This window comes from Apus apus, chromosome 3 (assembly GCF_020740795.1).
Source record: "Apus apus isolate bApuApu2 chromosome 3, bApuApu2.pri.cur, whole genome shotgun sequence".
NCBI lineage: Eukaryota > Metazoa > Chordata > Aves > Apodiformes > Apodidae > Apus > Apus apus.
In genome coordinates, this window is record NC_067284.1 from 23,414,268 (window position 1) to 23,438,126 (window position 23,859).

Sequence of the window (23,859 nt, forward strand, 5' to 3'; positions counted from 1 at the left end):
GCTTAAGAAAATTTATTTGTGGGGCTGAATAATATTTATCATATAATATATTTAACCGATACTCTGACAGATTTAAAATCTGTTATTTATAGATTTTAAATATTTGATGTATTTGGTTTAATACTGACATATTTAGTAAATAGTTTCTTCAATTAATTTCATAAAAATGTCAATTACTTTTGTGAGAGGTTGTTAATTTCAATATTATTCTGTCTTCTAGACATACTCAGTTTGTAAGTGTACCACAGTTATTTTAACTAAGAGTGATGCGCAAAAAAATGGCACACGTTTTGAAAATGACCACTAGATGCACTGGATAAGTCAGATAGATGGATGTTTTCTGCTACTGCAGATTATTAGCATTGTATATTTTGTTAGTTCCCTTTTCTCTGTGTTTATGGAAGAATCATGTAATAGAAATCCAGGCGCAACTATTTTTACATAGTCATTCACACAGCTACCTCCTGTTAAACAGAAAAGCGGAAGAGTGTCTGGGGAACAGTGCTGTCCTCTTAGGAGAATTACAGAGCACAGTGGCTTGTAACTCCTTCAGAAAGGTGAGGATGCCCAGAGGCATGAAATTTATCCTGGTAGATCCAGTTCTCTCTTTTGACTATGTAGAACCTAGCCTCACGTTGATTATAATTTGAAGCCTCATGCAGTCCTTGCCATTAGGCAGATGGATATGCCCAAAGGCCACCTCTAGACAGATGGTGGCCCAATGACAAGAATCACATTTCCTTCAGGTGATCAAGCAGTGGGCATTGCTCTGTCCTACAAAGTTCCTTAGTAGTCACCAACAGAGAACGGCGTTGTTTCTGTCAAACCAAATTGGGCATTGTAACAGTGAAGTGAAGAGGGAAATAACAGAGATCAATTTCCAGTTTTTTAAGCCACCTCCATGGAAAATAGGAGGAGTTGTAAGTAGAGTTTGTAGCTAGTAATAATCTAAATAAACCAGTGAGTATTTATATGGAAGGTGAAATAAGAAATATAAAGGATGGTGTATGTGCAAATTTAATCCATGAGTATAAATGTCATGTAAGGCCAACTACTATTTTTTCACTTATCATTTACTGAGTTATTTAAGATCGTGGGTGGGTGGCTTTGCTTTTACTTCTGGTTCTTTTGATAAATATTTCTACTGAGCATGGGGGCAAATGCACTCTCATTAGTATCTGTCTCATACTACAGTTAAGTGATGGTTGGGACGTATTTTTACAGTCTATTGTTAACTATCCTTTTTCAAGAGTGTACAAAAAATATTGGTTTGTAATCTAAAGATGACATATTTACAGAATAACAGTAACCACAAAGCTTTAGGCCAAAATATCAGCTATTATTATATTTTTTCCTGAGAAATGTATATGGAACCATTGTTTATGTGGTCAGACTTCCCCTATATTTTCTTGAGCTTTCTATAGAACAACATCTCTCATTTAGGAGTCCTTGGAGACTGTCCTCCTTTTTGATCTCCTACTTCTGCTTTTATCAGGCTTCTGATTTTGTCCCATTTGAATTAATTGTCTAAGTTTTTATCATTATTTCTTGTTGTATATGCATTTGTGCTGAACTGTCTGTCTTAATGCCTGAAGTTATCCAGTTTGATACATCCCTTTATCATCCTTTGGGGAAGGACTTTTTACAGGGACTTGCAGTGAGAGGGCAAGAGGTAATGGTTATAAACTGAGAGAAGAGAGATTTAGGTTAGACATCAGGTGGAAATTCTTCAGTGTAAAGGCGGTGAGACACTGGAATAGGCTGCCAAGGGATGTTGTCGGGGATCCATCTCTGGAGGTGTTCAAGAGCAGATTGGATGGGGCTCTGAGCAGCCTGTTCTAGTGGGAGGTGTCCTTGCCCATGCAAGGGGGTTAGAACTCGATGATCTTTAAGATTCCTTCCAACTCCAAACATTCTGTGATTCTGTGATCCTTTATCAAACAACACAGTAACTAAAAAGCAACTTACTTTATATCATCCATACAAAGTACTCATTTACTTAGTACTTTATCAAACAAATCTTCTCAGACTTCTTGTATTATTTCCTTAGAAGCAGGTCAATGTGTAAAACTAGAGAATGCCCATGGTCCAGAAGGCAGGTGCTTGTGGCTATAAAAAAAAGAAGCTGTGCCAGACCAGAGTCTGATCAGTAGCACTGTTGGTAGCCTCACTCGGTCATCAGACACAGGCAGCTGGCACTGCAGAAGTTTCTGATGTTCAGGATACTCTGTCATCCACAGGAAGTAAGAGAAACAGTTTTTAGGAAAAAGACCTTAGGGCATTCTCAGTATGCAGCTCAGGAAGATGAAATACTGATGACACCAACCTAAACACAAGTAGGATTTTTTTGGTTGACTTTAAAAACAAGGTTGATTTTTAAAAAATTAGAACTCCTGAAGATCAGAAACTTAAGTTTCTAATCAGAGATCTCATCTGTTAAGCAGGTGGTTGCACATACCATTTGAAAAGTATTAGTGGGATCAAAATATCAGTCATGTGTTGTAGTGTTTGGAATGTCAGTTTGCTCTAAACCTCCCTCCTCCATTTAATCTCTTTCAGTCTCTGGTTATTATTAATCTGGGCTAATGGTGCAAACATTCTGGGTGTGATGCAACAAGGCATAAAAGCATGTTCATAATTTGAAGTATTTGTGTCGTACTTTTAGCTGATAAGCATATGATTAAGTGCTGTGCTGGAATGGGGCCAGAGTACATTTTACAGCTAGCTGGAATGAGTTTGCTCGTGTGCTGTAACACACACCTTAACATCTGACTCCATCCTTAGGCAGGATGGAGTTGGTACATTGTGGACTGGATTGTTATCACACTGAACAGCCAGGCAGTGTTCAAACCACCCTCTAGTGCCACACACACACAAAAAACCCCAAAAGATAGGAATCATGATCTGTGAGTGAATAAACCAGGCCAATTTCCACAGTTCGCATGAAGGGAAAATCTCCCACTGACTTAATTAGGTGCACTGCCTGACTAAAGCCTGCATGACTTGGCCAACGTTTCCTATCATTCCAGTGTTATGACAGAAGTCACCAGAACAATTCCAGCTGAGAAGTAGTCATGTTTCATACTTCTTTCAGAGAAAAAAATGGAGGATGACTGCAGAACCTGCACATGGATTGACAATGGATAATGATACCACATAATCCTGTTGCTCATCTGCTGTTGAGGTCTCAGATTTAATGACCCTTCTATTTACACAGTGACATGGAATATAATAGGCTTTCTGTCAGGTAAACAAAATGAAGCTTTTGCTCTTAGGTCTCGTACATCTTGTATAGGAAGTCCTGTTTTAACAAATCCTGTAAAAAAAGTATTTTGTTTCCAATAGAAACTGTTATTCTTTAATTTGAATTACCTTTTTGTTCTGTCATTGATATCTGGTAGCAGATATATAGTTTCATTAGTTTATTATTTGCATATGATTCTTTTGAGACTGATACCTAATTCTGTTTTCTAGCAGTCAGTCCCCACAGTATTTTTTGTTATCCCTCTTTTCTTCTTGAGTAGCCTAAATTTTGAGAATAGTACAAATTCACATTATCAGACATTTCAAGAGGAAACACTTGATTTTCAAGGACTTCTATGTCTATAGCTGTCCACCTCTTGAGCATAAGAGACAGAATTATTCTCTTCTATTTGTTTCCTCTGTCACACATTTCTTTCTGTAAATTTTGTTTCTGAAATACGTCTTCCTTTTCACATTTTTTGCTGTTCGTAAAAGGCATTATTAACTTCCCCTCTATAGCACAAAATAACAAAGTGCTGCAGTCAAATACATACTCCAAGGAGATGAGCTCTGCTGGTTTCTGATTTTACCTTTGTAGGCATCCTTTTCTGGGAATTAGGCCTCAAACCCAAAAAAACCCATGTGGAGTTGATAAGTATGATGCCAAGAGAATCAGTCTAGCCAGTTTGGATATAGGAGTCAGATGATGGGGCTGGTTGTGTCTTTTCTTTTTCATTGTCACGCAGTCTCCTCTTTTCCTGCAAGATGAAATACTGCTTGAGCTGTATTTGAAGGATCAGATAAAGAGGTGTTTAAACATATAGCCAAGCAAAGGAAAAAATATAGAACTGAATCTACAGTAGCACTTACTGCCATAGTTCTTCATTTTCAGTTCTCAGATCTACTGGCTTTTTTAAATCCCTGTGGTTGCACCTCACCCTGCTTCCTTGCTCTCACCACCACTCCCCTCTCAGGTGGTGATAGATGCTCCTCCCCTTGGACAATCCCAACCAAGTTGCTCCATCCCTAGCATAGCATCAGCTAATTGGAACTTGCTTGAAATCTTGCCTTAAAAGCTTGTTTCTCATTATTAAAAGCAGAGTGCAAGTCAGCATTCAGAAAATGATCTACCCCTGCATCAATTGGATTTTACTGTTCCTTGGGACCTCACCACACCTTGGCTAGATGTGGCCATCCTAGGCTCAGACTCCAGTCTTTCCAGTCATCCTGTAGATTATTGCTTCTTCACCAGTTTTTCTGCCCGAACAATATCTCTGAAGCATATTTTCCTGCCTTTTTTCCTCACAGAGTTGAAACCAATGTCACCTAACAAATAGCTGGTTAAGAGTAATATATAGGATATTTGAGACGTCAAATACAGATATTTGAGAATAGCCTGTTATATAATTTCTGTGCATTTTCTATCAATTTTCTTGCTTTGTATTTCTCCCTTAAATTTTCTTCACTTTGCATTTGTCCTCCAAGGATACAAAATAAATACAAATATTGTATTTTCAGTTTCAGTTAGCTGTAATTATAACTCTTTGGTAATATGATACAGATAGCTGTTTCAGGACCCAAAAGAAAATCAGATGTCAATGCCATTGTTTTCTTGCTATTTTATTATTTTTTTTTGCTAAACCATGTAGTGCCAGATTATCTCCTGTGCTGTTTTCCCTGTGTTCCACTTGAAATATCCAAAGACAGCAAAGACTTTTTGAAGGTCCTTTTGGCTGGAGGCAAAACTTCTGTAGGAGTAAGCAGGGAGAGATCTGCTGGTAAGGCTGACTCCTTTATCTCTTTTCTTAGCCTGGGAGTGTCTTGGAGAAAAGAAAGGAAGTGACATAATCAACTTTTATAATCTCTCCAGTTGGTCGATAGTCCTGAGGGAAAATGACTGCATCATTCTGAGGCCAAGCCGAGTGAAAGAAAGGGGCTGCAAGCAATGCTTCCAGCCAAAGTTTTGCTGTACCCAATGCCGGTCAGGCAAAGAAAAAAATAATAATCATTTGAAAGAAATATTATTTGAGTGCTGGACTGCTTCAATTAATATCTTGTTTTTCAGTCAAAAATGTTAAATGCTTCTGTCAATCTCGTTTGTGGATGTGCCTGTGTGGTACTACTATTACAGCACATTAAATTACACGTGCTGGTGTGACCCACTTAATTTTACACATACTAAGGTCCTTCTCTGAATACCTAATTACCATTGTGATTTTCCTGTCAGAATCGGGTGTGCAACACCTGTTGACCATACAAGTGAAGGGCTGATGTAATTTGTCGCTGTTGGCTCTGAGAGGACACAGTCCAGTGACATGAAGAACAACTGAAAAGAAAGCAAGAAACAAGGGCTAAGCTGAAAAACTGATTGAGCATGTTTGTAACAGCAACTGCTGTAGCGAGAAAGGGTGAGGGCCTAACCCCTGCCACTGGAAATCAGCTGATATTTCTCAGGCTACTGGAGTGCTGCATTTTTATTCCAGCAACAAATAACAAAAGGAGCTTGTGAAAGTAGTAAATACTGCTTAGTGTCCAAGAACTGAAATTGTCTGTAGTGTCTCAGCAGAGAAGCCACAGAGCGGGAGCTGCAGTGATGCCCATGTCAGAGCAGCATAGAGAATGTCCAAGAGTTTTGATGTCACTGGGTAACAGGCTGAAATACCTGCCTAGGGCATTAGAAGAACACAGCCAAAGAACATCCTTTCTTATGGAAGGCCTGCATGATACAGATGAAGGCAGATAATGCAGATGTTATAGTGTTGTATTTCTCAAAGATCTAAATTGTAAACCTTCCTGGTCACAGATGTGAAGAACAAAAGTCTCCATTAAAAATACAGAATAACTGAATCACCAAAAGACAGTTAATAGTGACCTATAAAATACATGCAATCTTCCAGTCAACAATATAAAATTTATTTATAATATGTAACCGAGAAAGACTACTACAGGCAACAGTCTCTTTTACAAGGGTGTCCTGGCAAGAGGGGCGGCATAACAGTCAATTATTACAAACAAAATCCAGGTTTCTTAATTAAAATACAAAATACTGGCTCTGCTACATAGCCCGTAATAAGTTATGTCTTGAGAAGACTGTAATTATGCTGGCGCCTGCTAGTGCCGCCATAGTTAAATCTGTCACCATTTCCATTATAAACCTCATTTTTAAGCAACTTATAATGTAGCCGTAAAAAATAATTTTAGATTGAAACTTGGCAAAGAAGCTCTTAGACCAAAAAGTTTTGTTTCTTTTATTTTAAATACAAATAATCTGTTTGGTCATCTTTATATTTTTTTTAGGAGAGCACTAAATAAGCCAGAAGTTTTATGGTTTCGAAACTTTCTGGCCTTCTTGTAATATAAGCATATTTTCTTTTTTCATCTGCATCAAGAGGATCTTTCTTTCATTGCTTGGAAGCAGGGGTTTTTAGTTCTTTGAAGGTCCATACATGCAGGAAAACAAACTTCACTATTCTTTACAGAAATAGTGAAGACTGATTAACTTTGAATTACAGTGAAGAAATGAGACCAAACAGAAATCATGTGACCTTGGGCTTCAGAATAAATAATTGCAAACTTTTTCTGCCATAAGACTGGCTTTGACTTTCTAGCCTCCTTCTCATGACAGAGGAAAATGTGGCTGGAGCTGGAGGCAGCAGTATCTCCCAGCTGCCTAAACATGTCTGGTGCTTCTAGCAGTGTCTACAGGAGGATGACGAAAAGATGTCTGAAAGTCACAGAAAATTCTCATTACTTTGTGCCAATGCACATTTTATCATCAAAGGGTGCTAAAGAGGAGAAAATGAGCACAGAAAGCAGTGGGCATTTGTTTTGAGAAACAGCAGTAAGAAGGTAGACGGGTGTGCTTGAGCTATGTGGAAGTAAAGCTATACCTGTTGATCACTGTTGATTTAATGCCTGAGTAAACTAATAAAGTTCTCCCTGCATCATCCTAATCTAAGCTATGAATGAGCAAAAATCTGTTTATTTTTATGGCCTAGTGCTGAGTTTCTAGAAAGGCAGATAGATTTTTTGATGAGTAGCACTGAACAATATCATTGTGAATCCACTTCTCAAAGAAAAAAATTCTCAGCAGCCCCAGTCTACATCTGTAGCTGTCTCATAATTTATGTGGCTTAACTAGAATTCCTCCAGGAAATGCCATTTGTTCCAAATTTAAGGTCTGAATGCTTAAGAAAGGAGCACTGAAAATAATAAAGCAGGAATAAGAATTCCTCCTGTGTCTCTACCATGTTGACATTACAGTGCAGTTTCAGATGCAAAGGTTGCAATGTAAATCATGCTCCCCTTGCCTATGCCTTGTTCACAAGGGACAGGGATTACTCTCCTTACAGAATCAGAATAATTCTGGTTGGAAAATGCAGGATGACCTTTAGGATCATAAAGTCCCACCATTAATCCAACTCTACCAAGTCCAGTGCTAAACAATATCCCTAAGCATCACATCTACTCATCTTTAAAATGCTCCAGGGATGGTGATTCAATCACCTCCCTGGGCAGCATGTGCCAGTGTTTGATAGCTCTTTCAATGAAGAAGTTCTTCTAATATTCAATCTAAGTCTCCCCTAGCACAACTTGAGACCATTTCCTCTTGTCCTGTTGCTTCTTACTAGGGAGACGAGACCAATCTCCACCTTCCTACAACCTCCTTTCAGGTAGTTTAAGAGGGTGATAAGGTCTCTCTTCAGCCTGCTTTTCTCCAGACTTAACAATTCCAGTTTCCTCAGATGCTTCTCATAACACTTGTTCTCCGGACCCTTTACCAGCTTTGTTGCCCTCCTCCAGACTCGCTCCAACACCTCAGTATCTTTCATATACTGAGGGCCCCAGAACTGAACACAGTACTAGAGATGCAGCCTCACCAGTGCCGAGTACAGGGGCACAATCATTTCCCTACTCCTGCTGGCCACACTATTTCAGATTTAAGCCCCACTAAACGGGTCATCCTGTCATAGAAGGAGATTAGGTTCATCAAACAGGACCTGCCTTTCATGAACCCATGCTGACTGGGCCTGATCACCTGGTTGTCCTGAATGTGCTGCATAATGGCACTCAAGAATATCTGTTCTGCAACCTTTCCTAGAGCTGGGTACCCAGTGAACAGCTGGTCCTACTACTAAAAACTGAGGAAAAGAAGGCATTAAGTACCTCAGTCTTCTCATCCTTGATCCCTGTGTTTCCCCCTGCATCAAATAATGGACAAAGAATGGAAATAATTCTCCTTAGTCCTCCCTTTGTAGCTAATATATCTGTAGAAACATTTTTTGTTATCTTTGATAGCTGCAGCCAGATTGATTTCAAGTTGGGCTTTGGCTCTTCTAATTTTCTCTGTGCACATCTTTGTACTCTTCCTGTGTGGCCTGTCCCTCTTTCCAAAGGCCGTAAACTCCTTTTTTGCCCTGAGTTGCAACCAGGTCTCTCTATTCAGCCAGGTAGATCTTCTTCCTCACCAGCTTGTCTTTCGGCACAGGGGGATGGCCTGCTCCCGTGCTTTTAAGAATTTCTTCTTTTAAGCCTTCCTTGACGGGTTTGTCCTTCAAGACTGGTTCCCAAGAGACTCTGTCAACCAGTTTCTGAAACAGGTAAAAGTCTGCTCATTGGAAGTTCAAGGTGGCAGCTCTGCTGACTTTACTCCTTACTTCTCCAAGAATAGAGAACGCTATCATTTTGTTATCACTATGGCCAAGATGGCCTCCATCTGTTACATCTTCCAAAAGACCATCTCTGTTGATGAAGAGCAAGTCCAGTGGGGTGCCTTTTCTAGTAGGCTCCCACCAGTTGTGTCAGGAAGTTATCCTGTATACACTCTAGGAACCTCAAGGACTGTTCCCTCTCAGCTGTATTATGTTTCCAGCTGACATCTGGAAAGATGAAGTCTCTGATGACAACAGGGGCAAGTGCTCAAGAGGCTTCTCTCAGATGCCTATGGAATATTTAATCTGTGTCTTCATCCTGGTTGAGTGGTCTATAACAGACTCCCACCAAGATGTCTGCTTTGTTGGCATTCTCCCTGATCCTTACTCATAAACACTCAATTCTAGGGATTCACGATACTCCCTAACATACAGGGCCACATCACTGTCTCTCCTTCCTTGCCTATCCCTTCTGAAGAGCTTGTAGCCATTGATTACAGCACTTCAGTCGTGTGAGTCATCCCACCACATTTCTGTGGTGGCAAGTATATCGTAGTTTTCCTGCTGCACTGTGGCTTCCAGCTCCTGTTTGCTGGCCATGCTGAGCACGTTAGTGAAAATGTGCTTCAGTTGGTCTGATGGTCTTGCCACCTTTTTTGCAAGAAGTTTTAATTCCTAGCTGACTGTTCTCGGGCACTTCCATGGTAACTAACCCACCATGTGAGCTGTCTCACCATGTTTCAGTTATTCTTAAATTTCTAACTGCACACAGAGCTCCAGTTCCTCCTGTTTGTTTCCCAGACAGTGTGCATTACTATACATAGGTTTCAGATGGTTGGTCTTTTGAGTCACGTCTAGGGAGGCAGCTAAGGAACATTTTTCACTGCTCCAATTGCCCTGGTTTGTTCCCCAGTTGACTGGTGGCATGAGCATTGCTGTTTTGAACCCTACCCCTTCATTTAAAGTCCTCCTCACCAAGTTGCCCAGCCTACTTCCAAAGAGTATCCTGCCTCTTTTAGACAGGTGGAATGCAGTCCTAGCAGGCTATAGTCCTTATAGAAGGACTTTAAAATGTCAGTGCATAACATCATTCAGATCCTGTTTTCAGACCTCTGGCTACAAAAGGAAAGTTTAACCGCTGAAGTTAAATTTTTCAACTTCCATGCACAGATTTTAGAGCAGAATAGGTATATAACTTCTCCAATATTTCAGTTTTTCTCAACCACTGTAACAAAGCTCTGAGGGAAACAAATGGATTTTCTAGGCCAGCAGCATAAACTGGCTTTTCAATTTATTCCTTTGCTCTGCTAGTTTAACAAAGTCTGGCTTGAACAGACTGCTGTAGTATATGTTGGCAGCCACTACCCATTGTTGATTAAATAAATTTCATCAGCTGTGGCCAATTGTAAAACTTTGCAAGATAAAGACATTACATGCTAGGAGGGAGTATAGCCTAATGTAAGAAATTCAGGAACCAAATATTTTATTTTAAAGACTTTTTCTAACTTGTGTTAGAGCCATTCCCACCACACTGCTACTGCATATTGGCTAATTGAATAAATCCAGCCCTGGAGACTTTAAATCATTTACATGAGGTGTTCACACACTTGCCTGCCCCCATGCATTTTGGTTACTGCCTTGTTTTAGTTTCTTAGGATGATAGTTTAGTAAAAGCACACAGGATACAGATAACATCCTTTCTGACTGACCTAGAGTAGAAACAATGCCAGTAGAACACCGTTTACGAATATTACTGGAAAATTTACAAAATCCTTGGTATCATACTGCTGCTGACTCTGACACTGTTTTCCTGAGAAAGCCATTGTCATTACAGCATTTTGCAGCTGGGTTGTTGTCAGTTCCTCAGCCAGCTCGGGGCTGCTTCCCTCATGGATCACCATGCATGAAAAAGTCTGTGTAGAAAGATCAGTCAGCACACACTGAAGATTTTAGGGTGCACATAGTCTAGCAATGGTCTCAAGCACATCTTTTTCTTTCGCAATCCTCCAACAGCAAAAGTCTCTCAAGGACTGTGTGATTCATGGTAGTGCTCACTTAGTTGAAAGTGCTGGAGCAGCAGCTCCTCTATTACTTGCCTGAGAGGCCAGCTGATCTCTTACAAAGGGGGAAACACTGCTAAACAAAGGAAGTAATTTTAAAAGTAGAAAATAACATCTGTCTCCAGATATGTGGGGAGGGAAAGAAGAAATGTGAAAATGGAAATGGTGGGGGAAAAAGGCTTAAAGCTTAAAAAGCTGAAAAATAATGGCCATGTGGGATCAGAGACAGAACATCCAAATAGCAGACCAAACGTCAAGAAACCTAGTGGGAGGAAGTATAGGAAAGAGAGGGATAGCATGTATTAAAAAAAAAAAAAACACACACAGGAAAAATATATAACACTCCCCCCCCCCCAATAATTTAGATATTGAGAGGCTGCTGCATCATCCAGTTGCCAGTAGAGGTGCTAAAGCCACGGCTATAGAATTTAGTGGCAAAATGCTCAAGGGAAGAAATAAATCCTGTATTAAATAGGTAGCATACTTCACAACATGAACAATAGTGGAATGCAGCTACCTAGAAGGCATCCGTTTAGGAGTGAATTTCTATACAGATCTGTAGATGAAAACAGAAAGACAGCCAGCAAGATGCAGAAAAGATTTTCAGAAAAAGTGCCGGGGCCAGCCTGGGACCACTACAACATGCTCTCGGTCGTGCTGCAGCCAGGGAACGATGAGACCAGCAGGTACCAGTTTGCAGCTAGGGCACAATAAAACCTCTCTACAAGCTGAGCCAAAAAGAATCTTCTTTAAAAGTGCTATGCTTTGCTACTTGTCCAAATGTTTTGTATTTGCCTCAGTGCAGTTCCTTTTTTTTTTTTTTTTTTTTTTTTTTTTTTTTTTTTTTTACTAATTAGAGGCTTATAGTAAACCAAAGAGGATTTCTGGAAGTTCCTTGGGTTTTTAAATTGTGCAAATGACAGCACTCTGATGTTGGATCATATTATTAATTGTATATTTTGCAGTTTACGTGTTCTGAGCAGTATGTGTAAAACAAGATTTTATTTTCCAGTTCTTTAACAAAATAAGTTTAGAAAAAAAAGCCTTCAGGCAGATTGCAAAGTTATTTTTCTCCATTTTCTTAATGTTAAATAGGAGTATATTTTTAATGCTACGGACTGTTCTGTGCTGATAGATAACTTTACAGCATTGTGCGTGTACTATGAATAGAACCAATTTCACAGATGATTATACTTAGAGCTGGAGGTCTTTCTGTAAATTTTAAACAAAATGTTCTATTAAATTTCATCTATGAAATGCTTGCTGACTTACATCCTAGGCTGATTTGTGTTTTTGCCCAAGCTTTTGAAATCCTGGATGAAAAACTCTTTTGCTACAGGAAACTGGTTTGTAACTGAAAAAATAGTACTATAATCCAAGTATTGAACACTTCTACATAGCAATGCATTCCTCTGCCTGCAGCATGAAATGGAAGTACTCTGTATAATGCGTAACGATCCCCAGGAATATGCATTTAGCATAAAAATGTCAGGTAAAACTCCAGTGGTTATCCTAAAATTCCCCAGTCATTAAGGAGCACAGTTATGTTAGTAGTTCAGGACCTGTCCTGATAGGAAGTTAAATAAAGTAATAACATCAAACAAATTTTCTGTTCCAAAAATTGTCATTTCTCCTTCTGAAATGATTCCTATCTATCAGTCTGCAAATGCTGTGAGATCATTCAGAGTAAAAGATATTTATATAAATACACAACGTTTACAAATATCATACTCAATTTATGTCTCAATTGCCAATTTCAGAAGCTAATTCTACCAGTTTTCACACTGTGCCCATTACAAGTGGAATTCCCTTTGCATCAGGAGACATTTTTCATCAATACAGAAAAGAATGTTTGTGTTTCTTTCTCATGTTGGCAGGATAAGAATACAACTGTCATAGAGCATCCAACTCAATAAAATAAAATAAGAAAACAAGTGAAAGATGTCATACATGTTTTGTTGATTGGACATTTAGAACGTATGCACATATGCATACTTATGTCCAAAGGCTCATAGATACACATGCAGTCCATACCACTATAAAACTGACTTGGATACAAGTAGTAAACTAGGTATGCCTAACTATGGTGTCTGTGTAACACTCCTGTCCCAAGAAAAATCCAGACAGCTTGCTTTCTTTTTGCTGGGGAATCTGTAGTTTTAACCTCTAATGATTTTCGTGCTTCATGAAATCTTTTCATAAAAGTCTTTCTCCATGTACCTTTTGCAGCAATAGCCTTGCAGAGAAATCACAAGGACAAACTGACGCATTTTAATGCTGGATTATCTGTTTATGCATAATATTGATCTGAATGCCAAATCTAGCTGGTCATTAAGTGGGAGAGAGCCAGCAGAATCATTCAGCATGCATGTGTGGGTTTCAGATTTAGACTGAAAATATCTTGGAGGGGGTCTGCATTTAGTGTATTACGTCAGACAGTTACAGAGAACCATTGCTGCAGCAAATCACTCTCAGTTGATGTGACACTGAGGACCCAGAGGGACTCTGCATTTGGCAGCCATCCACTGATACTATACATTTTTGAGTAGTGGGCATTGCCCATAAAAAAAGTTGCACCCTCAATGATTGCAGTGACCTGCTGGGTAGTTACAGTTTTTTTCACCATTGCAGTTTTATGATCCATTGGAATCAGAGGCTGGCAAAAGCTGGATTCCTGGGTTTCATTAATTCCCTTACATTATTTGCTCTAACATTTTTTAGGTTAGTACAAATGTAATGAGCTCTGAATTCACTCATCATGTACTTATATTCCATATTGTTTAAGAAATTCATGTAACTGCTTCCTACCTTATGCTGCCAAAGGTAACTGCATGGTGCTCTGCTGCTCTCCTGCTCTGGAGGTGCTCTGCTGATTGCATTCTCCTCTAGTAGATACCCACCACTAACAGGAGCTCACTTCTCTAGTAATTTTAGTTTTCTTTCTTGTAAAGAACTGGATAAGAGCTGGTCAGATGATTTCTTATGTTGCTTCCAGGTTGAGCATCTGGGGAAGAAAGGTCTATCTGTGTGTAGGCTTTATATGTCAAAATTTCAGTTTTAGACACAGGATAAAACTGGAATCTCTGGGGCTTTGTGTTCAAATCCCTGGTTTTGATTTTGGGTCAATACTTTACACTGATCTCAACTGCTATTTAGATTTGAGCACACCTAAAAGTGGCGTAAACAAGGCATTTCTTTTAAGTCTCCATATTATGCAAACAGCTCGGAATAATTCTTGTGTGGTAAAACGAAACCTAGATCTAAGGTGACTTTGAATTTGAACCCTAAACTACATCCAGATATCTTGGCCAATCTGGTTATATATATTATCAAATAAAATATCTTGACATGCTGAACCTGTATGTGGTATTTTTCTATAGAAAGAAATTGGTTTATATTGGAAATATCAAGTGGGACCTATCTGCTGTTACTGATCCCCTTCTCTAGCAAAGATTTTAATTTTTGGAGCTGGCTATATCTCCCATATATGAAATCTTCATGCTAACAATGATTGTTTATGGGAAGCAGGTTTACTACAAAAGGACGTTGTGTTTCATTAATAGAAATTATTTACATTTTCATGTTTTAGTTAAGAACATTTGGTGCCTCAGTGTTGGGTAGGTTAATACAAAATAAATCCTTTGTGCTTAGGTTGCATGTTTGGTTGTGGCTCCGTCTGAAAATAACAGGAGCTGTTTTCATCGAACATACGATTATTAGTTTGCATGTTTTCTTACTCAGTTTTCTGTCTGGAAAAATGTTTACAACATAAATGCATCCTCAAACTTGAGGGCATTTTTGGCTTTTTAAAGTGGGAAAAGACTCGAGACACTCTAGTGGGATAATATAGGAAGTTTCTATTGCTGGATGTACTGATAGGCTGAGGACTTAAATTCTCTGAGCAATCAATCCACTGGCTTTTATGAATGCTTAGGGAAAAAAAGGAAATATATTGCTGGAAAAGAGAAATAAACCTTGTTGCAGGATACGTGATGGCCAAATTCAAAAAAGACATATGTAGGGTAAAGTCTCATGTATCATTACAACTGTCTGAAAAGGACAAGTGAAAGCAAAACAGAACCAGGAAATAAGACTTTTCTTATAGCAAATGGATTTTGAGGGAAAACCTCAGCGAGAAGAGTAAGCAGAGTCTGATTCTGACTGCTCTTCTCCTAGAAACAGGACTTTTGCTAAATAGCTTTGTAATTAATTTTAGTGTTAATTCAGCAGGTCTACTATAAGATAAATCCTTCCTTGGTAGTAACATTGTCTATGACGTGTGCTGATTTATGATACACAATCAGCTCTATTTTAATAATGGCTGGACTAGACTGTAGGTATAGACTGGGACTCACAATATATGAGGAAAAAATAGCTTCTGCTTAAGATACTAGATAAATTGTTCCTGGCTTCTTAGAGTGTGACTATACTTGCTGTCACACTCTCCAGTTTACTCAAGAACTGTGTGATTTGCTGAATAGGTGCTAGTCATGTATGGGAAAACCCAACGAGATGTATTTTATATACCTGTTTTTTTCTTCAGCGTCATGTGTTAACCTTTTTTGTGCTTTTTTCTCCCCTCCGTCACAGCAAAGTCTCCTCAAGACTGAAGGCAAATAATAGGAGTGGGGAAAATGTTCACCAATAATATGAAATTTAACTCTGTGATTTTGTGTTAGTGAGAGGAAAATATCAGTTGCTGCCTGTGATACAACTCTAAGCTGAACTTTAACTTTGTGGGCAGCAGTTTTAAAATCTATTTAATATTTCTTATTTTTTCAGCTAAGCTCTTTCATTCTCCAGATAATAATAAGTTGTAGGATTAAATCTTAGCTTTTGATACTTATTGGGAAATGTAGTATAGTGATTTAGGAGTAAAAATGTACTTTGAATAAATTATCATTGCAAATTACAGTTTATGAAAGTTGTGACTATAACCATAATTGCACCATTGGCTATGCACAACTTGAAATCTCACTTGCTGAATAAATTTGGTTTTATTCAGGTTGCATTCCCGACATTTTTAGAAATAGTGAATCAAGCCTCACTGACAAAATTTCCTACAGAGTTTATTAAATAGGTCACCTTTGTTTGCTAAACTTACAAAAAATATAAACATTTCTGGAATTAATGAGATGCTATTTTAGTCTGTTACGAGAGTTTCCTATTCAAGTTTACTATACCAGAGACTCACAAGGAGACTCCCCAGAGCCTCCACATTATGCCATGCCTTTAGCTATCTACATATCCTAAAATTGTTAATCTTACAACTGATTCTGCAGCCTGTCAGGAAAAAAACAGCCGATAACCCAAATCAGGTATATTACTGTAAACTGGGGGACAGAGGTTTAGAGCTCTGTCTGGCAAGAGAAGGGTTAAGGACTTTTTTGCTATACCCGTTTCAAATTACAATGAGAAGCCTCTTCTTTCCCAGCAGGGTTGTGCTTACATTAGTCTTTAGATCTCTCTTGAAGAGAGCTGTTATATTTGTGCCTGCTAGAGTTGGAAATAACAGTTCAGAAGCTGAAAAGGGTTGACTGGATTTACAGGTTTTTTTTTGCGAGTAAATTCATGGCAACACATTAATTTGATTAGTACATGCTTTAGAATTACTTCACACTCAAGCGAATCAAAAGATGTTAAAGTTATCACCAGGCTGCTGGACAAATATGTGTTACACCAGCAAGGTACAGATCAAGACAAATCTGTGACTCAGGATTTTATCTTGGGAAGAGCGCAAGGTGTACGAAGAACTCAGAATAACGAGGGAAGATAACTCTGGGAACTACAAGGTGTCAGAAGAACAGCTCTTGCTAATACAGCTCCCCACCAAAGACCTGGTTATCTAAGGTTTATATAGGAATGCCTAGGTCAGCTGGCAAAATACTGGTCTTCTGCTCCATAAATGCAGAAAAAACGATAACAACAGTGGAAAACTGGAAGTCTGAATTTCAGCTTTCTTAGAAATAACTGCAACCTGACACATTCCACAATATTTAAACAGGGTGGGGGGAGAGAAATCGCCAAAGATGTTACGTTTAGAGATGACACTGACATGAAGAATAGGTAAATTTTGTTTTTCAGCCACTGGGAAAGCAGACCTCATAGGAACTCAGAACAAGTAGGAGAAAAGATTTTTATTTTTTTAATTATTTTTTTTTCCTTGTTCTTTTTCTTTTCAAAGATGAACCTAACTGCGCTTAAAGCTTTTGTGGGCTTGCTCTGGAATTGCTGGGTTCTGGTGGGTCACGCACAGCGAGGTTTAGGAGACAATCATGTCCATTCGAGTTTTATTTACAGGAGGCTGCGGAACCATGAGAGAAGGGAGATTCAGAGAGAGATTCTCTCTATCCTGGGTTTACCTCACAGACCCAGACCATTTTCACCAGGAAAGCAGGCTGCTTCTGCACCCCTCTTCATGCTGGACCTGTATAATGCCATGACAAATGAAGAGGATACTGAGGAGCTGGAGTATTCGCTCAAGGGATCCATGGCAGGGGAGAGCAGAGGGATACGGAAAGGATACCCTGCCTCTCCAAATGGATATTCGCGGAGAATACAATTATCTCGCATGACCCCCCTGGCCACACAGAATCCTCCCTTAGCCAGCCTGCACGACACCAACTTTCTGAATGATGCTGACATGGTCATGAGCTTTGTCAATTTAGGTACGTGGAAAAAAAATTTATTTCTGCTCTCTTTGACAAACTGCTAGCCTGATCTTGTGAGGGGCAAACCTCTTGGCTGGACCGTAACCTGTCCTAAACTGGCAGGATTGGGCCCGGGCTACTGTGCCACTGGTAAAAGAAAAGTCTTACTGATGGTAAAGTAGCTACGTTGTAGGTGGCCATGGAAAAAGATTTTTCTCACTGTTTATATAAAGTCAGTTTCTATAACTTCCCTCTGTTGGCTTCTGTTTTCTTTCTTTCATTGATGCAATGAAAATTCTAGCCTTAGGCCAACTAACGCTATTTTTTTTTTTAAATCTCAAAAGATCAAACACGTATGCCTACTGCTCAGTTATTTCCCTCACTGTTTTGCTTAAAGCTCAGACATGAACAAGCATCAGCTGTTAATATTTGAAAGCCTAGAATGTTATGAAATGGGGAAAAGTTAAACCATTTCCGAAAAAAAAATATCTTTGGTTGTTTAGTTGTTGTTTTTTTTTCTACTAGTAAAAGTCAGAGTTTTTATTATCTGTTCAGCTGGATGGCTGGATTTTAAATAATCTGTTGCTGTTTCTTTGTTATTTCTGTTTAATAACCACAGGCTGTGTTTTATTATACTGCCATGATGCTCAGAGTTCTCAATGGTTATTTTCTGTGTCATAAATACATTAAATAACAAGTAAAGTATTAAACACAAGAAACATGCCAGCAAAGAATGCTTTTGAAAATGATATCAATTCAGACAAAAAATTGATAAAAACGAAATTATATTGACTTCTGAGTGTAATAAACATGCTTACCAGTTATGTTGTTGCTGAAAAGCAGTTACAGATTTTTTTCATAGAAGGCAACTTAAATCTCGTTAGAAAGCTGCAAATAATTCATGAAATGTATTTACTATTTTTATAAGCATTTAAAATGCTGCAGGACTTATAAAGCCAACTAAAAAAACCTCTTTCTCTTTTGATCTGAATAACAAGAGATTTATTTGAAAACTTGAAGTTTCTTAATAAGCTGGTACAAAATGTAATGAACTCTAGCTTTCCAGGACAATGCTTTCTGTGGAAACTTTTTCGACAACGGCACATGTTCTGAAATACCTTTAGATTATCACTCACATTCTGCACCTTTTACGTCTACCAGGTCGTTAATATTGCTGCAAGATTAAAAATGTTTCAAAATGCTAAACTCCTCAACAACTTGAATTTCTAGTAAAATGACACCCTAGAGTTTGGTTGGCATAATAATAAAATTACTTTTCATTAATTATTTGGTAGATCAGGAGGTGTTCAGTTCGGAGATCTTTTTCCTTAAGAGTAATACATGTCTGCAAGTCTAAATACATTTACTTGTCTCTCTTGCTCCTGAAATAGCAAACTAGAAAAATGAAGTATCTGTTTTTTGAAAATGTGTTCCTCATCCTTAAGAAAGGGTTATGTTTTATCTGAGTATTACTTTGAAGTTTCCATTGTATGCCTCAATTTACCCAGTGTCTGGAGTCAGCTTAATTTGAAATGGTGATGTTATAAAGGAAAGTAGGCAATGCTCTGATCTCCTAAGGATTTGTAGAAGCCCTGATCCTGCAAAAGTTTTCCTCGTGTGTTCTGAGAAATACCCTTAGTAAATATGTTGCAGAACATTTCACCAATGGCTATGAAAACTATTTACAGGAGACATAGCCTTTGATTTAATGAAATGTCTTTGATTTCAAGAAGATTTGTTGCAGTATATGAGTACAAGTCTTTGACGGGTCATTGTCAGATATTTCCTAACCTGATCCTGCTGCACTTTCCCAGACAAAAACCCCCTCTGTAAGAACGCAGGTTTCCACCGAGTGTTCTACCTTGAAGTAGGGAAGTTTCTAATATTTGTCTCATTTTGTTGGGAATTTAATGTTGCCTTAAGAAAGTAATTGAGAAGCTAAAGCATATCTTATGTTTCTAAAATGTGAAAACTGGAGATGAGATGTTTTACTTTTACAGTGATTATGATTAATAGACACCATTAACTTATAAAAAAAGCACTTTGTAAATACCAGGTTTTGTTTGGCCTCTGTAAAACTAAAATGTGTCTCAGCTCTCTGCACAATTAAATCCTAATTCAGTTTAAATGCCCTTCCATGCATTTTGGAGATTGTGGTTTATCACACATTCCACCATGCAACAAGTGTAAGAAATACTGATGACCAATATAGATTAGCTTCAACATTTTTATTAAACAATCCTATGTTTCAGTATAATTAACATAAAAATGAAATAAATCATGGAAACAAGTAACCTTTTCATGTGATTTATGTCGTATAAAATCATGACAGATGAGGGCAAGCTCTTTTAATGTACAATGGGGAAAAACATGCAGTGATAAGTGAATGCTAACACTATCCCTTAAAATCAATAGATGCTGATGCAGCACAGCAATAACTCAACTGGTTTTAGATTTGAAACCTCAGTCAACTTGTATCAAATTAATCCGCTCTGGAAACAGTATTCACCATGTTCATACTTGCACACCATTAATTACATAAGGTGTAATTATAAAGCTTTATTAATCATCATGATATTTTAAACTGAAACTTATGTATACAGTTGTATCCAGTTATAATAATTTAAGAAATATGTACCTAAGATGTTGGACAGGAATTATTAGGCATACGATTGTAAAGGTTGGATAAGATTTAAAAGCAAAAAAAAAAAAAAAAATATAGACCAGGACAAATAATTTTATGTTAAATAACAAAATTTGAAACTTTTATGCTAATTTTGATAAAAATCGAACTGTCAGAATTGCAAATACCTCACTTTCAAAAACTACTTTAAAAAAAATCATCAAGGGAACTGCAATTATAATTCTGTCAAGCAACCAGGGAGAAAAACAAGACTGCGTTTTCTTCTGCTGACATAAAAATTGTAAACACCTGCTCTTTGTACTGGAATTTATACCAGAATTTCCATCTCTTTCTTGAAAGCTATGAGAAGACAGAGACTATGTCTTGTCCTGTATTCTGTATAAGACTGTGTGTGTTGGCAGCTCTCCATAAATATTGATGAGTGTAACAGAAGAGTTAACTGGGGTTGGTCCAGCAGTCAAAGAATAAATCCTCCACTAAATACATTGGCGTTTTCAAAGATCTGATTATATCACCCACAAGTTCAGGACTTTGTTTTCCCCACTGGGTGTTTGTTTTTTTTTTTTATCCTGTTGTGTTTATTATATTGCTGCAAAGCACGGACTGTTTGGAGTTCTTTTTGGCCCATCTCCCAAAATGACATATATAGGATACCCTGCTCCTCAGAGCACAGGCAAATAATACTCATATAGTCCTACTCACTTTTCTGCTCACTCAAAATTTATTTAGGGAAGAACTTGGTTAAGATAAATGCTAGTGTTTCCACTCTTCACATCTCACAAAAAGAGGGATACTGAATAAAAAAATATGTACATGACTGAGGCTTGGAGAAACAGCAGCACTTTCATAAAATACATTTAAACATTTCAAGGACTGAATTTTCCATTAGCATCAAAGTGATCATTAAATCCACTGTACTTAAGTGTTTCTTCTCATGCAATTCAAATGGCCTGTGTTTTCTTTTGTTTACAATACATCTGTGAATTTTTCTCTAAACAGATTGCTGCCTTTATTAAGCAACTCTCTTTTCTTTTTCCATATTTTCATATGAATTTTTATTAACTCTCTGTAAGATAGGGGATAAATATATACAACTTTTGTGTTTTTGTTATGTTTTCTTCCGTATTGTTTTAAATTAATTTTGAAAACTCAAATGTGAAGATAATCATAAAAGTTGTGACTCGGCCTACACATACTAGTTTAAAGAAGGATATGTTATTATGGAGATTTTTAAAGCTACCGATACACCCCAGAAAGACACCTTTTCTTTACACACAATATGATTCCACAATCTTAGTTGAAATAAAACCCAACCCACACGCACTGTGATCAGTTCTTAAATCAGAGGCTGAAATCAAAGGATATTTTGCCGGGTTGAAGCACTGCTCGCAGTTCTCCAGCTTCTCTACTCCGAGTTAGTACGCTGTCTTGAAGATCACATTCTTTAAAATCCAAATCACTAAACAAATACACAAAGTCACGAGATTTACAGCTCATTGTGCTAAATGGACAATGCTAACATGGCAGAGAAGAACTTTTATACAACTACTCTGAGAAACCTACAGTATATTAACCCACACCAAATACCTGTACAAGTACATTTTTCTAACACATGAAAAAGAAAGGATTACTAATTGCAGTCAGACCTATAGAGTATATAGTAGCTAGTTTCTTAAATTAAACTAATTCAGTTTCTACAACCTTTTACTCACAGCTAACATATCACCAGTGAGGGATATGGAGTGCTAAGTTATAAAATGCCAGGAGATGTGGAAGGGAAGCTGGGTTTGAAGGATACACGCAAATAGGCCTCAGGATCATTAACTTCTCTCCTCACAGTGTAAGAATGAGCACTCTTTCTTTCTTCCTTTTCTACTGGATGTTGCTCTCTTAATTTTAACGTTACATGAATTTCCTTGGTTGTAGTACAGTTTTAGTCCTTAAAATGCAGGCTTCTAATGAAAATATTGACACAGGCTTAACTAAACTGACAGAAATAGTGCTATTATCTTGCCTTGGACAGAGGGACGCTATTACAAAGATAAAGCTTGTTAAATAACAAATAGACCCCATGTCTTTATTTGTGGAATTGGATCAATACTGACAAAACAGTGATTTATTTTTTTTTAATGGCAACCTAATGTCAGTAAGATGGCATTTCCCACTTTTTTACATAAAACTTAAGGCAAATTAGATCAAGGAGGTTTCATTTAATCTTCACCCAAAGTAGACATCTTGAAATTGGTATTGTGAAATCCTTAGATTTTTTTCCCTTAAGAAAATTTTCAGCACTTAGTCAGTGAGCAAAACTACTTAGTGGTGACCTAGGTGCGCTATCAGGTATTAGATCAAATTAATTATTAAGACAGCTTTTTGCAAAATAGATTGTTAGGGTTTCTTTTTTATATTAAGAAAGTAATATTCTCAATATTCCTTTTTGGAATTACACTACAATTGTTGTTTTATATTGAAATATTTTATATTTCCTTTGAAATCTCTCATGTTACATGAACCTTATGAACTATATAGTGCTACCTCAAAATAGGTTTGTGTGTGATCCATAAATATCATCTAGCAAAATAATGTTTTTATAACTGTCAATTATTTTTTTTGCCAAAGTTAACACTTTTAATCCAAGTAAATAATTGTATCTACCCAGCCAAAAAAATGTCAAGCTCTCCATTAACTGGGGTATAAAACTGTCTGACTTTCCTTGCTGACAGATTTTAAAGAAATTGCAGATAACTGAAGAGAAACTGGTTTAGCAGATGGTTAGATGTGCATGGTGAAAAGCTATATATATGTATGGATATATAAATATATATATTATTATTCATATTTTTCCCATTGGGAAGAATGGCTGACCCAGTTCCGCTTCTTCTTTAGAAAGTGCTCCTTTCCAGACTAAACACAGACTTTGGGTGGGGTTGTGGGGATTGTATGTATTGTACAGTACATATTTTCCCAGGAAAACACAATGTCAGAGTGACTCTGGCTAGCCATGAAAGAGAAAGAGGGAGGTTTGTGGAGATGCCTCTGTGCAGAGGATATTAGGGGAGGAATCTGTCTGCTATGGAGTGGATGGAGAGCTTCTTGGTTCTCTTCCTAAACCCCGGATTATTTTCTTAAATAACAGGACACCTTTGGCAAGTACATGATCTCCCACACTTACTGCTCCTGTTGTTGTTTTCTCTGAATGTTAAATTATGCAAAGAATTTTACCATGGCTACCTGCCTACTTACTGCCTGAGTTATGGAGGTAATTACAACATGGGCAGCTTCTTTTCCTTCTCTTTGTAGCCACGGTGGTTCCTTTCAGCTTACTTTCATAGGCCCACAACCTAATAGAATTTTGCAGAAAATTGATTGATTACAGTCTGATCATTCTAGGTGCTGTCTGGTGTTTCCACATAGCTGAGAATGAACAGTTTATGAAGTGCCAATTGCAGCCTCCAGCTAAAGAAAGACACCCCAGGGCTTCAGGAGAGCTCTAGCTGCTACCAGACTTCATAATTATTTCCCACACTTTTCCCCATCCTCTCCTACTTGTTCTTTCCCTTGTCTCTAACCCCCCTGTCTAGGCAGGGTCACTGAACTTTAATTTTATGTCA

The 23,859-nt window shown here is 37.8% G+C and overlaps 1 protein-coding gene across 1 annotated transcript in view; it reads left to right on the forward strand.

Moving 5' to 3' along the window:
- Positions 1–16,433: 16,433 nt before the first annotated feature.
- The window catches only part of BMP5 (bone morphogenetic protein 5), a 56,105-nt gene continuing 48,679 nt past the window's right edge, over positions 16,434–23,859 (forward strand). Inside the window, exon 1 of the mRNA XM_051615641.1 lies at positions 16,434–17,622. Within this exon, the coding sequence (XP_051471601.1) occupies positions 17,139–17,622 (484 nt within the window). The 5' untranslated portion in view covers positions 16,434–17,138. The remainder of the gene's footprint in view (positions 17,623–23,859) is intronic.